The sequence below is a fragment of the Pseudochaenichthys georgianus genome, unplaced genomic scaffold, assembly GCF_902827115.2.
Source record: "Pseudochaenichthys georgianus unplaced genomic scaffold, fPseGeo1.2 scaffold_572_arrow_ctg1, whole genome shotgun sequence".
NCBI classification, from domain to species: Eukaryota; Metazoa; Chordata; class Actinopteri; order Perciformes; family Channichthyidae; genus Pseudochaenichthys; species Pseudochaenichthys georgianus.
This window is the reverse complement of record NW_027263132.1, coordinates 1-12,951: the sequence shown is the minus strand read 5'-3', so window position 1 is coordinate 12,951 and position 12,951 is coordinate 1. Positions and strand designations below refer to the sequence as shown.

Here is a 12,951-nt window from a genome sequence, read left to right as displayed (position 1 = left end):
AAGAAAAAGATCCCCCGTGACTGGTAGACAATTACATTATCAGATTATCTATTTATTTATTGATGATGTAAGGTGATCACGTGAGCAGGGAGCATGTGCTACAGCCAGAAACTTACAATATTAAAACAATTATGAAATCACAAAAACATTTTTAACGTCTGATCTTTTTACACCACATAGTTCCTGCAGGCAGAGAGCGAAGGAAGGAGAGACTTGAATTCAAGACTGAAGCGTTAACATCAGTGAACAAATTAAACCGCGAACATATCACTGGTTCAGGGAAGCTGCTTGTTCACGGCGCCATCTGGTTCGTCTTCGGAGGACAAATGCATCAGTTAGCCAAAACCCAAAGTCTTGCTGTGAAGAACAAATGGAATATGTAACATCACTGACATCACCCTCCTGTTAAAGAGACCTCTGATCTTTATCTACAGTACTGACCTTTGATCTTGAGCCGCACCGATCTCTTCCATATCACGTCTCCGTCCCTTTCGACGGTGCATGTGTATGCACCGCTGTCTCCATGACTGGGGTTAATCAGGGTCAGACTGAGATCTCCAGCTTGCAGGGGGTTTTCCCTCATCTTTGTGCGGTCTCTGTAAGAGTCGTCCTGCTCCTTAAACGTGTCTTGGCCATTCTGATGCACATGGACTGTCCAGGAATTGAACAACTTGAAACATTTCCATTTAACCGTTGCATCTGCAGGCAGTCGAGCTCTGGTTTTGAAGGGCAGTGTGACCCATTTAGCCCAATCCCCGACCTCCACCACCTCCTGGGCGACTACAAGGGGAAACAGACCCTCAGTTTAGAAACAGCAGCAGGTGATACCATCTGATTTCATATCATTTGAGTCCATTAAATGGATAATGGCTATCAGTGGTTAGTAATGTCCAGGGTGAGAATGGGCCGTTACAGAATGTGTCGTAGTGTATGTCTGCAAGTAGGAATGTGTATTTAAAATGTAACCATGATAATCAACCTAATTCTTAACGACTACTTTTGGTGATAGATCTTAACCTGAAACCAAACAGGATGAAACTCTTTGGGAAGGGGAGTCGAGGCGTATTATGGGGCGGTGCGGCCATCTTGGAGGATAGAGTCTAGCAAATGCAGCAGCAGTCAATATGTATCAGCTTTTTCTCATCTTTAATAGCCGCGTTCACACTGCGGTACTTTTCCCACAAAGGTTCATGCGAACTTAGTTCATGATCGCGTTCACACCAAAAAGAGCCGGTACTAAAAGTAGTTCATGCGAACCTTTTACCCCCTCGAAAGTCCCTGCTAGAGAGCAGGGACTTTCGAGCGGCTCTTTTTTGAGAAAAGAGTTATATTTCTGATTGGCTGGGCGGATTGCAAACCACGCCCCGTAAAACTCCCAAAAAGTTTTGTGAAGCCGCCATTTTATTATCCTTGCATTAGCATTATTAGCATTAGCATTAGCCCAGCGCAGAAACGCAGAGAGACTAACTTATGGCAACAAAAAATAAAACATGGCAGCGGTGGAGATGAGGAGGTGTCGGCGTTCTGGCGATTTACTCGGAAGGCTTCAGTAGAAGCTGCTAGGACTCCCAGCAGCTTCTACTGAAGCCTTCCCCAACTCCGGGGACTTCCGGCCGGGGACTTTGGGCGGCAGTATACGCCGTGAAGTGGGTTGCGGCCTGCCAGTAAACCCAAAGCAGAAGAAGAAGAAATGACGTCAGCGGCTTCATTTGCCTAATCCACCTCCAGGGACTTTTTCTGGTGTGAACGCGATCTGTACTTAGTTCATGCGAACTAAAGAGTTCTCATGAACTAAGTTCGCATGAACCTTTGTGGGAAAAGTACCGCAGTGGGAAAAGTACCGCAGTGGGAAAAGTACCGCAGTGTGAACGCGGCTTTTAATGAATACACTACACACGAAAGATACATGTCTTTACAAAGAGAAGCTCTTCACTGAGGCAGAGGAGTATTATACATTTGATTTCATCAATGAATTAAGCGCCTATGGCTGTGGGATTGGCTGTTACAGCAAACGACACGATAGTTCTTACCGTCCAAGTTAAAGAAGTTAAAGTAAAACAGGTTCATGCTAACTCGCTGTAGGCATACGGGTCAGTCAACAGGATGCGTTAAAGATGGCCGACTTGTTGTTGATGACGTTACATTCTCTATATCATGCTAGCAGCTGCAGTCTACACTGTCTGGTATCCAAAATACTGACCATTGACTCGGAGCCGTACTAGTTTCTGTGTCACGGCTTCTCTGTCCTTGTGGACGGTGCAGATGTAGGTTCCACTGTCTCTGTAGCAGGGGTCCCTGAGGGTCAGACTGAGGTCTTTGGTCTTCAGTGGTTCTTCCTGCATCTTTGTGCGATTGCAATAAAACTCATCCTGTCTAATAAGATCGTTGTTGCCGTAACAATATTTGTGGACCCTCATTGGCTCGGGAGCGCAACGGCTCCACTCCACGGTGACGTCTGCAGGCAGAGGGACTATGGTATTGTAAGGAAGTTTTACAAAGCACACCCCCTCTTCCACCACGACAGAAGAGACTGAGAGGACAACAAACCACAGCGTCAGCAGCACGAACACACAACCTGTGATCTTAACAGGTCCTGTGACAACATACTACATACCTGTGATGGTTGTGTGCCAACCCAAGGCAGCTACAGCCAGAGCAAGGCAAACAGCCAGCATAAGGCATAACTCAGGTAATATGGGCCGTTCTGTTGGCAACATAATCAACAACATGACTTTCTCTTACTGTACACCAAACAGCAACATTATTATACGTATAAACCTCTTTTTTTGTATTCTAATAAAGTAATAAGTAGAGAAGGGGATTAGGGTTTTTTCCTTACCTGTAACCTGCAGGCGCACAATTAGCCTTAAGAGTTCCTTTTCCTTGTGATGGACGTGGCAGGTGTAGACGCCGCTGTCAGAGAGGTGGGGCTCTTTCAGAGTGAGGCTGAAGTCTCCAGTTATCAGAGCATAAGATGGCGTAGATGTTCGGCCGCTGTAATGCTGGTTTTGAAAACGGGGCTCCTTTTCGTCAAGATGCTGGTGGACGGTTGAGGGATTAAAACCGATGCGACTCCACACCACTGTTGTGTCCTTGCTAAGAAACCAGGATGACCGGCAGGGCAGCTGGACAGACTCCTCCCCCTCATACACTCCAATGGTTGAGTGATGTTGGAGAACTGGGAGGACACACAAAATGATGTCTCAAATATTGATGTATTTATTATCTAAAATAACTTCTTTGCACGTCAAAAACATATAACTATTCAATGTACAAATACCTACACATATATGCATAGACAGGTTTACCAACTTAAACGGATATATATATATGGCGTTCAGACCATTAGTGTAGAAGTAAACCATTAATGTAAAGGCCAACGGGCAGCATGTGTGACAGGCTGGAGGCTGTCGGAGGGGCTGGGGTGAAAACAATTAAAGGACACCAGCTGCACGTGGTAGGGCACCAAGCTTTCTAGCATGTAGGACAGCCTGAATTCCACTGCATTAAGGCCACCTTAGAGGGAATAGTATCATGTTTTCCACTCTAAATGTTTCCCTACAGGGCACTGTATTATGTTTTATCCACTGGAAGGGCACTTTATACCCCTTTCTCTACGAGTAGGGCACCGTAGAAGACCCTTTATTGGGTTTTCTCTCCTGGATGGGTACGCTACATCAGTGCTTCTCAAAGTGTGGTCCGCGGACCACTGGTGGTCCGTGAGCGCTCCCTAGTGGTCCGTGAGTATATTGGTAACATTTCACATTTGAAATAAATAAATAAATACATTTAAGTTTTCCGCACTCTCGCGGGAATATCTCCGCAATGGAGCGAGCTTAAGTTTCGATTGCATGATATAGCCCAGCGCAACACCTTCATCACACATGTTGCCACTTGTTTGTACCATTTTCAGGCGATTTATAATCTGTTCTAGAAAAATGATGTGATTTTGGATATTTGTGGAGTTAGGTGGTCCGCGAGTGTTTTTTATTGGCTAAATGGTCCTTGGTAGAGATGTCCCGATCCGATAACGTGATCGGGGATCGGAGCTGATCACGTGATTTTCACAAGATCGGGGATCGGGAAAAAAAAATCGGGGATCGGGATTTTTTTTTTTTTTTTATAATTTTTTTTTTTTGTATTTAATGTTACAAAACAAAAATGACCATGTTCACGTCTTAAAGTCATCCTGAGGACTTAGTTTTGGTTTAAAATTACACAACATCATGTATGTGTGCTTTATTTGGGCTTGTTTTCAGACCCGGTTGCTTATTCCTCTCAAAGCTGGCAACAGAGTGGGCGCAGTGTCTAATAGTAGCAGTAAGCTAGCGAGAGGCTACGTTCAGCTGGTGACTCGGGAGTCGGGACAGAGAAAATGTCAGGAGTTTGGAAGTATTATAACATTGAAAGCGAAGGCAGTGTAACAGCCAGATGCAATGTTTGCAAGGCAGAGGTTCCGCGTGGTGGAAAGAACAGAGCTACGTTCAACACGACCAATCTAATACACTACCTGAGAAACAAACACCAACAACAACACGACGAGTACACAGCGGCCACTCAGGGAACGGCACTGGAAACAACCGACACTTTCAGAGACTTTCAAAAGGAAAGAGAAACTGCCCCAGAACAGTGAAAAGGCCAAACAAATAACAGCCAAGATAGCTGAATTCATCGCGTTGGATGACCAGCCGTTATCGGTTACCTTTTTTTCTCTTAATGCATTGCATAAAGATCGGATTGGCAAAATCGGTATCGGCAGATTGTCAAAATCAAATGATCGGAATCGGATCGGGAGCAAAAAAAGGTGATCGGGACATCCCTAGTCCTTGGTATGAAAAAGTTTGAGAAACACTGCCCTACATGGTACTGGTTTTCTCCACTAATAGGGAATCCTAGAGGACACTTCATTATGTTTCTTCACTATTAGGCGTTAGGAGGAGCTTTTACGTTTACTTCGCGGAAAGGACACCCTAGAAAGCATGTTATAATGTTTTCTCCACTTACCCCAACCTGCATGTTTAATGGGGGGTAGGGATGTTCCTCACCTATGACCTGCAGTAACAGTTCGTATGGGGGTGATAATTCCACTTTATTTCTGAACTTTTGGCAGACGTAGACACCACTGTCAGAGAGGTGGGGTTCTTCCAGAGTGAGGCTGAGGTCTCCAGTTTCCAGAGCATCATCGGACATTGATGTTCGGCCGCTGTAATGCTGGTTTTGAAGATAAGATACGTGATGCTGATGCTGGTGGACGGTTGAGGGATTGGAACCTTTGCGCTTCCACACCACTGTTGTGTCCTCAGATAACCTAGATGACTTGCAGGGAAGCTGGACAGACTCCACCCCCTCATTCACACGAACAGTTGAAGATTGCTGGGAAACTTGAAGGACACACAAAAGGATGTTTAAATGATAAAAGTATATATTTTATTTGCTTGTTTGTTTACACACACCATTTTTTTTTTATATATAATAAAGTTTATAATATATTTACAAAGACATTTATACTAAAAGAGAAACCTTTCATCCTACAAATACTCAGACACACTTGCATTTAACCCAACTTAAATAGGAATAATTTACAACTTGCTCCCAAAAAAGGGAACATGCAGACGGTACCAAATGATGGTGGTGGTAGTAGAACTAATCTAATTGTTTTACTTAAGTAAAAGTATAAAAGAAAACATTGTAGAAATACTCTGTTACAAGTGAAGTAAGCATTCACAATGACTCTAAGTAAAGTATTAGCAAATGCATTTTACATATTCAATTGAAGTGGTCATATGAAACAGGAGATTAGATCTTTGTCTGCTTCTATTTTCTATTTCTATTATTGCTTCTAGGCAGTGACGCTCACAAACAAAAACACAAACTACATTTCAATTGTAATAAATCATTACATTAGATTTGAGCATCCTTGAAATGTGTTCATTTTAAATAAAAACTTTGGTTTTAGCTGCTGATTTACGAGGATACATGAAACTAAAGCTGGAGACATGAGAGTAGAAAGAAGAAGGTAATCATACCGTGTACGAGGGTCAAAAACCCCACTAACGCCTTCATCTTCATGACGAAATAACCAACATCTGATTCTCTCCGTCACTTTCCTTCTTATGAACTGACCACAAAGTAAGCGTTACTGTTAGTTTACTGAAAGTGGCTCGCGGTTGACTGTCGCGCTGGCAGCTCTGGGAGGCATTTCTTCCTGGGGGGGCATACCCCCGGACCCCCCTAGAGGATGTGACGTCCACACCCCAATTCAAACATGTTCATACAATACCGAATATATTTGAAGCCTTTTTGATGTATATATACCAACATGTCAATACGTTTCTGTTTTTGTAGTATATTGGTCTTTTGTAGAGATTTTTCATTTATTCTTTATATATTCTTTTGTGTATTCCTTGGGTACTTTTATCTTTTCTATTGTACGATTGAAGTAAATGTGGAAGCGTTTAACAACAGCCATTTACTTCAAAGATTGTTCTCAATGTCATTCTTATTTTTGTTGATCCTGGAAGAATGCCAGAAAAAAGACATTCTCTTCAAGAATAAAAAAAAACATGACATTAGTAATTGTGAAAACAAATTAAATAAGTTGTTAGGTTAAGTCAGGGCCGGTTTTTGGCATAGGCGATATAGGCGGTTGCCTAGGGCGCCAGATCTGGGGGGGGGGGGGGGGGGGCGCTGCGCTGGCAGCTTTGGGAGGGAAAAAACATTTTGAATGTTTGCGCTCATCCTAATTTTCGGCCTTGATGTAACAACATTCATAATTAAGTCAAGGGAACACCCTTTTCACCCCGGTTACACTTTCCATTTGCCCCGTACGATGGGCGCTGTCAGTGATGAAAGTGGGGGGTGTTGGCTTATCAGGCGTCCGCAGCTCACAGCCAAAGTGGGTGTGGGATCGAGCGAGAGAGATAAATGCAATTTATGTAAACAAATATTTCCAAGGCACTCTTTTATAATTATTGGGGTAAACAGGTTTGAAATCATTTCAATGTATACTATAGGACAGTAAACCAAAAATATCGTTTAAAGTTGGAGATACAAAAATATGCATAAATAAATGTTAACTAGGTAAAATAAAATATGAATGAACAACAAAAATAAAATAAGTTGCATTTATTTGCTATTGGCTATGGTAGGTTATTGGTTATGTTCACATACTTATTTGATTATTAAAATGTAAACCAATCTTTTTCATATGGGTGTTTTACGGCCCGTCCACACAGCGGCGTGCGTTGAAAGCTTCACCATTCACTTTGAATGGGGTGACGTCACTTTGCTGGCGTGGCTTGCTGCAAAAGTTGAGCAATGTTCAAGTTTTGAAGCCACGGCAGAAGCGTCAGCCAATCGAATCATATGCCAGTACAAGCTCTAGCCAATCAAACGCTGTGTATGTCAGGGGCGGGAGATTCATGTGATTGGTTGTTGGTTGAGTTTCAGACACGCCCGGGAAGCTTCAACGCACGCCGCTGTGTGGACGGGCCGTTAGAGTTGTACCCCCTAGATCAGGTCTCTAGTAATGTGTGCTCTAAGTGCACCAGATGCACCATGTTACTTTAAATGTTCAAACATTTCTTCCCGGGGGGGCATACCCCTGGACCCCCCTAGAGGATGTGATGTCCTCACCCCAATTAAAACATGTTCATATAATACTGAATACATTTATTTTTTATATATTCTGTTGTGTATTCCTTGGATACTTTTATTTGTTCGACTGAACGATTTTCTGGCAGGGGGGGGCGCCAGCTAAAATCTCGCCTAGGGCAGCAAATTGGTTAGAACCGGCCCTGATGGTGTAGGAAACGGACTCCGTGTTACAAGACGGGTCGGGGGTTTGGCGGTACCACACACACACACACACACACACACACACACACACCCACACACACACACACACACACACACCACACACACACACACCACACACACACACACACACACACACACACACACACACACACACACACACAACACACACACACACACACACACACACACGGTGCTGCAGCTCCTGATCGGATCAGAGACGCACGTTCACTAAGCGGAAAAACCATATCCTGTCACAGAGATCTGCTATTTTAAATTTTAAAGTCAACACATATCGACCCTAAATAAAGTCTATATTAAGAACGAGAGATGTTTTGACATTATGGCTTAAACAAATGTCAAATGAGCGAGGGCGATGACGTCAGAGCATTGTCCTATGTGCCGGGGCTGAACCCCGGACAGCCCCGGCCCAATTTAACCCCTGGTTAGAGGCCCTATTTTATCAGTATGTCTGGACTGCACAGCAGTTACAAAGGTCAAACTACATTAGAACAGAATTGTCCCCATTTTGTCTTTAATAGTTACTAACATTAGATATTTTAATGAGATATGGACCGCACGACAAAACATTTCCCTGATTTTCATTTTTGAAATTAAGTCACCGAATGCAAGTAGTCGCCTTAGCTTATTTTGTTATGAGATGTGAATTACTGTTCAATTTAGTTGATGTAATAATCATTTGGTTTTTTTACATTAAAAAAAGGTCTTATGTTTTTTTTCGGGGGGAGGCCCTTTTTCCAGTTTAGAGCAGTAGCCCCTCCAAATGTCTGTGCACGTCCCTGCTCAGGTGTGTCTCTCCTCTTGCAGGTGTGGTTCGCACCGGGCTGTCCCGTCACTGCAGTCTGTGGCAGAAGGTGTTCATCGAGCCCATCGCCCGGCTGCTGTTCCTGAACCCGGAGGCCGGCGCTCAGACCACGCTGCACTGCTGCCTCCAGGAGGGCATCGAACCTCTGAGCGGGCGCTACTTTGCCTGCTGCGCCGTGCAGGAATCGTGCCCGAAGGCCCGGGACGACGCCGTGGCCCAGAAACTGTGGGAGGTCAGCGAGAGGCTCTGTGGAATCTCTTAAAACACTTATCTTCTGCTGTAAATGGATTGTTGAGTCCAGGAGGGATCAAAGTGAAAAACTGTTCACTCTGTCTTTGTTTTCCCGCCCTTTTTGTTTTCTTCCCGCCTTTTTGTGATTGTTTGCCCCGCCCTGATTCTACTTCCCCAGCTCTGTACTTTGTTAGTTATTAGTTCTGTGTGTACATACGCCTCTCTTTCCCAGAGTTTTTCTGGGCGTTGATGTTTACCGTGGTTCTCGTCAATGTTTCATCGATGTTTCTATCTACCATGTTTCCTTTCGGCTGTTTCTTCCTCTGGACTCGCTGCCTGTTTTCCGCCATCCCATTTTGTGTCTTCTTTAGTTGTGCTGTTTATCTTTTGTTTAGTATTACTTTGCCTGCTCTCTTAGTTTCTTGATTACCTGCGTTTACTCTGTTGTTCAAGTATTTTCTGTAAGACTTAAGTCAAATTGCCGGTACCCATGTCATGATATAAATTGGTTCAAAGTTTTGCTGTGTAGCATCTTTTATTTACAGTATTCCTCCCCTCTGGGAGCACGTGTTGTTATTTATTGTCCGTTTATTGCACTCAGTAAATTGAACATGAACATCTATTATGGTACTGTCATATATTTCACAGGGTAAAAAGAGTCTTTACATGTTTGGCTTAGAACCTATGTTGTTAATCATTCATTAATTGATGTTCTTATTAATATGTTTTAATAATAAGGTTTGAAATCCTGGATTTAAAAATATTAAGATAATAAACAAGTGACAAGAAGTTTTTGCTAGAAATTGCTTTGTAGAAAAACAGACTAATTCAGTTCTGAATATTATACACAAGTGTTACAGTACAGTAAGAGATCCAACGTGTTTGAATGAATCTTAGTGCCTCAGGTTTGATCAGGAAAGTGTTAACGTTAAAGAAAAAGATCCCCCGTGACTGGTAGACAATTACATGATCAGATTATCTATTTATTTATTGATGATGTAAGGTGATCACGTGAGCAGGGAGCATGTGCTACAGCCAGAAACTTACAATATTAAAACAATTATGAAATCACAAAAACATTTTTAACGTCTGATCTTTTTACACCACATAGTTCCTGCAGGCAGAGAGCGAAGGAAGGAGAGACTTGAATTCAAGACTGAAGCGTTAACATCAGTGAACAAATTAAACCGCGAACATATCACTGGTTCAGGGAAGCTGCTTGTTCACGGCGCCATCTGGTTCGTCTTCGGAGGACAAATGCATCAGTTAGCCAAAACCCAAAGTCTTGCTGTGAAGAACAAATGGAATATGTAACATCACTGACATCACCCTCCTGTTAAAGAGACCTCTGATCTTTATCTACAGTACTGACCTTTGATCTTGAGCCGCACCGATCTCTTCCATATCACGTCTCCGTCCCTTTCGACGGTGCATGTGTATGCACCGCTGTCTCCATGACTGGGGTTAATCAGGGTCAGACTGAGATCTCCAGCTTGCAGGGGGTTTTCCCTCATCTTTGTGCGGTCTCTGTAAGAGTCGTCCTGCTCCTTAAACGTGTCTTGGCCATTCTGATGCACATGGACTGTCCAGGAATTGAACAACTTGAAACATTTCCATTTAACCGTTGCATCTGCAGGCAGTCGAGCTCTGGTTTTGAAGGGCAGTGTGACCCATTTAGCCCAATCCCCGACCTCCACCACCTCCTGGGCGACTACAAGGGGAAACAGACCCTCAGTTTAGAAACAGCAGCAGGTGATACCATCTGATTTCATATCATTTGAGTCCATTAAATGGATAATGGCTATCAGTGGTTAGTAATGTCCAGGGGGTGAGAATGGGCCGTTACAGAATGTGTCGTAGTGTATGTCTGCAAGTAGGAATGTGTATTTAAAATGTAACCATGATAATCAACCTAATTCTTAACGACTACTTTTGGTGATAGATCTTAACCTGAAACCAAACAGGATGAAAACTCTTTGGGAAGGGGAGTCGAGGCGTATTATGGGGCGGTGCGGCCATCTTGGAGGATAGAGTCTAGCAAATGCAGCAGCAGTCAATATGTATCAGCTTTTTCTCATCTTTAATAGCCGCGTTCACACTGCGGTACTTTTCCCACAAAGGTTCATGCGAACTTAGTTCATGATCGCGTTCACACCAAAAAGAGCCGGTACTAAAAGTAGTTCATGCGAACCTTTTTACCCCCTCGAAAGTCCCTGCTAGAGAGCAGGGACTTTCGAGCGGCTCTTTTTTGAGAAAAGAGTTATTTCTGATTGGCTGGGCGGATTGCAAACCACGCCCCGTAAAACTCCCAAAAAGTTTTGTGAAGCCGCCATTTTATTATCCTTGCATTAGCATTATTAGCATTAGCATTAGCCCAGCGCAGAAACGCAGAGAGACTAACTTATGGCAACAAAAATAAAACATGGCAGCGGTGGAGATGAGGAGGTGTCGGCGTTCTGGCGATTTACTCGGAAGGCTTCAGTAGAAGCTGGGACTCCCTGCAGCTTCTACTGAAGCCTTCCCCAACTCCGGGGACTTGGCCGGGGACTTTGGGCGGCAGTATACGCCGTGAAGTGGTTGCGGCCTGCCAGTAAACCCAAAGCAGAAGAAGAAGAAGTGACGTCAGCGGCTTCATTTGCCTAATCCACCTCCAGGGACTTTTTCTGGTGTGAACGCGATCTGTACTTAGTTCATGCGAACTAAAGAGTTCTCATGAACTAAGTTCGCATGAACCTTTGTGGGAAAAGTACCGCAGTGGGAAAAGTACCGCAGTGGGAAAAGTACCGCAGTGTGAACGCGGCTTTTAATGAATACACTACACACGAAAGATACATGTCTTTACAAAGAGAAGCTCTTCACTGAGGCAGAGGAGTATTATACATTTGATTTCATCAATGAATTAAGCGCCTATGGCTGGGATTGGCTGTTACAGCAAACGACACGATAGTTCTTACCGTCCAAGTTAAAGAAGTTAAAGTAAAACAGGTTCATGCTAACTCGCTGTAGGCATACGGGTCAGTCAACAGGATGCGTTAAAGATGGCCGACTTGTTGTTGATGACGTTACATTCTCTATATCATGCTAGCAGCTGCAGTCTACACTGTCTGGTATCCAAAATACTGACCATTGACTCGGAGCCGTACTAGTTTCTGTGTCACGGCTTCTCTGTCCTTGTGGACGGTGCAGATGTAGGTTCCACTGTCTCTGTAGCAGGGGTCCCTGAGGGTCAGACTGAGGTCTTTGGTCTTCAGTGGTTCTTCCTGCATCTTTGTGCGATTGCAATAAAACTCATCCTGTCTAATAAGATCGTTGTTGCCGTAACAATATTTGTGGACCCTCATTGGCTCGGGAGCGCAACGGCTCCACTCCACGGTGACGTCTTCAGGCAGAGGGACTATGGTTTGTAAGGAAGTTTTACAAAGCACACCCCCTCTTCCACCACTACAGAAGAGACTGAGAGGACAACAAACCACAGCGTCAGCAGCACGAACACACAACCTGTGATCTTAACAGGTCCTGTGACAACATACTACATACCTGTGATGGTTGTGTGCCAACCCAAGGCAGCTACAGCCAGAGCAAGGCAAACAGCCAGCATAAGGCATAACTCAGGAGGGAATATGGGCCGTTCTGTGGGTAACATAATCAACAACATGACTTTCTCTTACTGTACACCAAACAGCAACATTATTATACGTATAAACCTCTTTTTTGTATTCTAATAAAGTAATAAGTAGAGAAGGGGATTAGGGTTTTTTCCTTACCTGTAACCTGCAGGCGCACAATTAGCCTTAAGAGTTCCTTTTCCTTGTGATGGACGTGGCAGGTGTAGACGCCGCTGTCAGAGAGGTGGGGCTCTTTCAGAGTGAGGCTGAAGTCTCCAGTTATCAGAGCATAAGATGGCGTAGATGTTCGGCCGCTGTAATGCTGGTTTTGAAAACGGGGCTCCTTTTCGTCAAGATGCTGGTGGACGGTTGAGGGATTAAAACCGATGCGACTCCACACCACTGTTGTGCCCTTGCTAAGAAACCAGGATGACTGGCAGGGCAGCCGGACAGACTCCTCCCCCTCATTACACT

General features: G+C 44.0%; 2 protein-coding genes across 3 annotated transcripts; both read right to left on the bottom strand.

Annotated features, from left to right (window-relative positions):
* Positions 1-36: 36 nt before the first annotated feature.
* LOC117443268 (butyrophilin-like protein 2) lies at positions 37-6,528 on the bottom strand. Of its 2 annotated transcripts, XM_034079239.2 has the most exons (7): positions 6,027-6,526; positions 5,046-5,381; positions 2,840-3,178; positions 2,615-2,704; positions 2,201-2,530; positions 442-780; positions 37-357 (listed from the first exon to the last, which is right to left on the bottom strand). In XM_034079239.2, the coding sequence occupies exons 1-7, from the start codon at positions 6,067-6,069 to the stop codon at positions 332-334; spliced, it is 1,503 nt and encodes a 500-aa protein (XP_033935130.1). In that variant the 5' UTR covers positions 6,070-6,526; the 3' UTR covers positions 37-331. The 2 variants fall into 2 exon arrangements, with proteins under 2 accessions (XP_033935130.1, XP_033935132.1); XM_034079241.2 differs by lacking the exon at positions 2,201-2,530 and having other exon boundaries at positions 6,027-6,528.
* Positions 6,529-8,006: 1,478 nt separating this feature from the next.
* On the bottom strand, positions 8,007-12,935 carry LOC139433525 (uncharacterized). Its single transcript, XM_071202567.1, has 5 exons — positions 12,637-12,935; positions 12,410-12,502; positions 11,997-12,325; positions 10,245-10,583; positions 8,007-10,160 (listed from the first exon to the last, which is right to left on the bottom strand). Exons 2-5 carry the CDS (start codon positions 12,475-12,477, stop codon positions 10,135-10,137), a joined length of 762 nt encoding a protein of 253 aa, XP_071058668.1. The 5' UTR covers positions 12,478-12,502; positions 12,637-12,935; the 3' UTR covers positions 8,007-10,134.
* Between the last annotated feature and the right edge of the window lie 16 nt (positions 12,936-12,951).

What these genes read in the sequence shown, in the direction of transcription:
- LOC139433525 (XM_071202567.1), bottom strand. Translation starts at nt 12,477, where the DNA reads ATGCCTTATGCTGGCTGTTTGCCTTGCTCTGGCTGTAGCTGCCTTGGG. An exon ending in AGTACGGCTCCGAGTCAATG is followed by an intron (nt 10,584 to 11,996) that starts GTCAGTATTTTG and finishes TTCCCCTTGTAG; the next exon opens with TCGCCCAGGAGGTGGTGGAG. An exon ending in GGTGCGGCTCAAGATCAAAG is followed by an intron (nt 10,161 to 10,244) that starts GTCAGTACTGTA and finishes TGTTCTTCACAG; the next exon opens with CAAGACTTTGGGTTTTGGCT.
- LOC117443268 (XM_034079239.2), bottom strand. Translation starts at nt 6,069, where the DNA reads ATGAAGATGAAGGCGTTAGTGGGGTTTTTGACCCTCGTACACG. An exon ending in AGTACGGCTCCGAGTCAATG is followed by an intron (nt 781 to 2,200) that starts GTCAGTATTTTG and finishes TTCCCCTTGTAG; the next exon opens with TCGCCCAGGAGGTGGTGGAG. An exon ending in GGTGCGGCTCAAGATCAAAG is followed by an intron (nt 358 to 441) that starts GTCAGTACTGTA and finishes TGTTCTTCACAG; the next exon opens with CAAGACTTTGGGTTTTGGCT.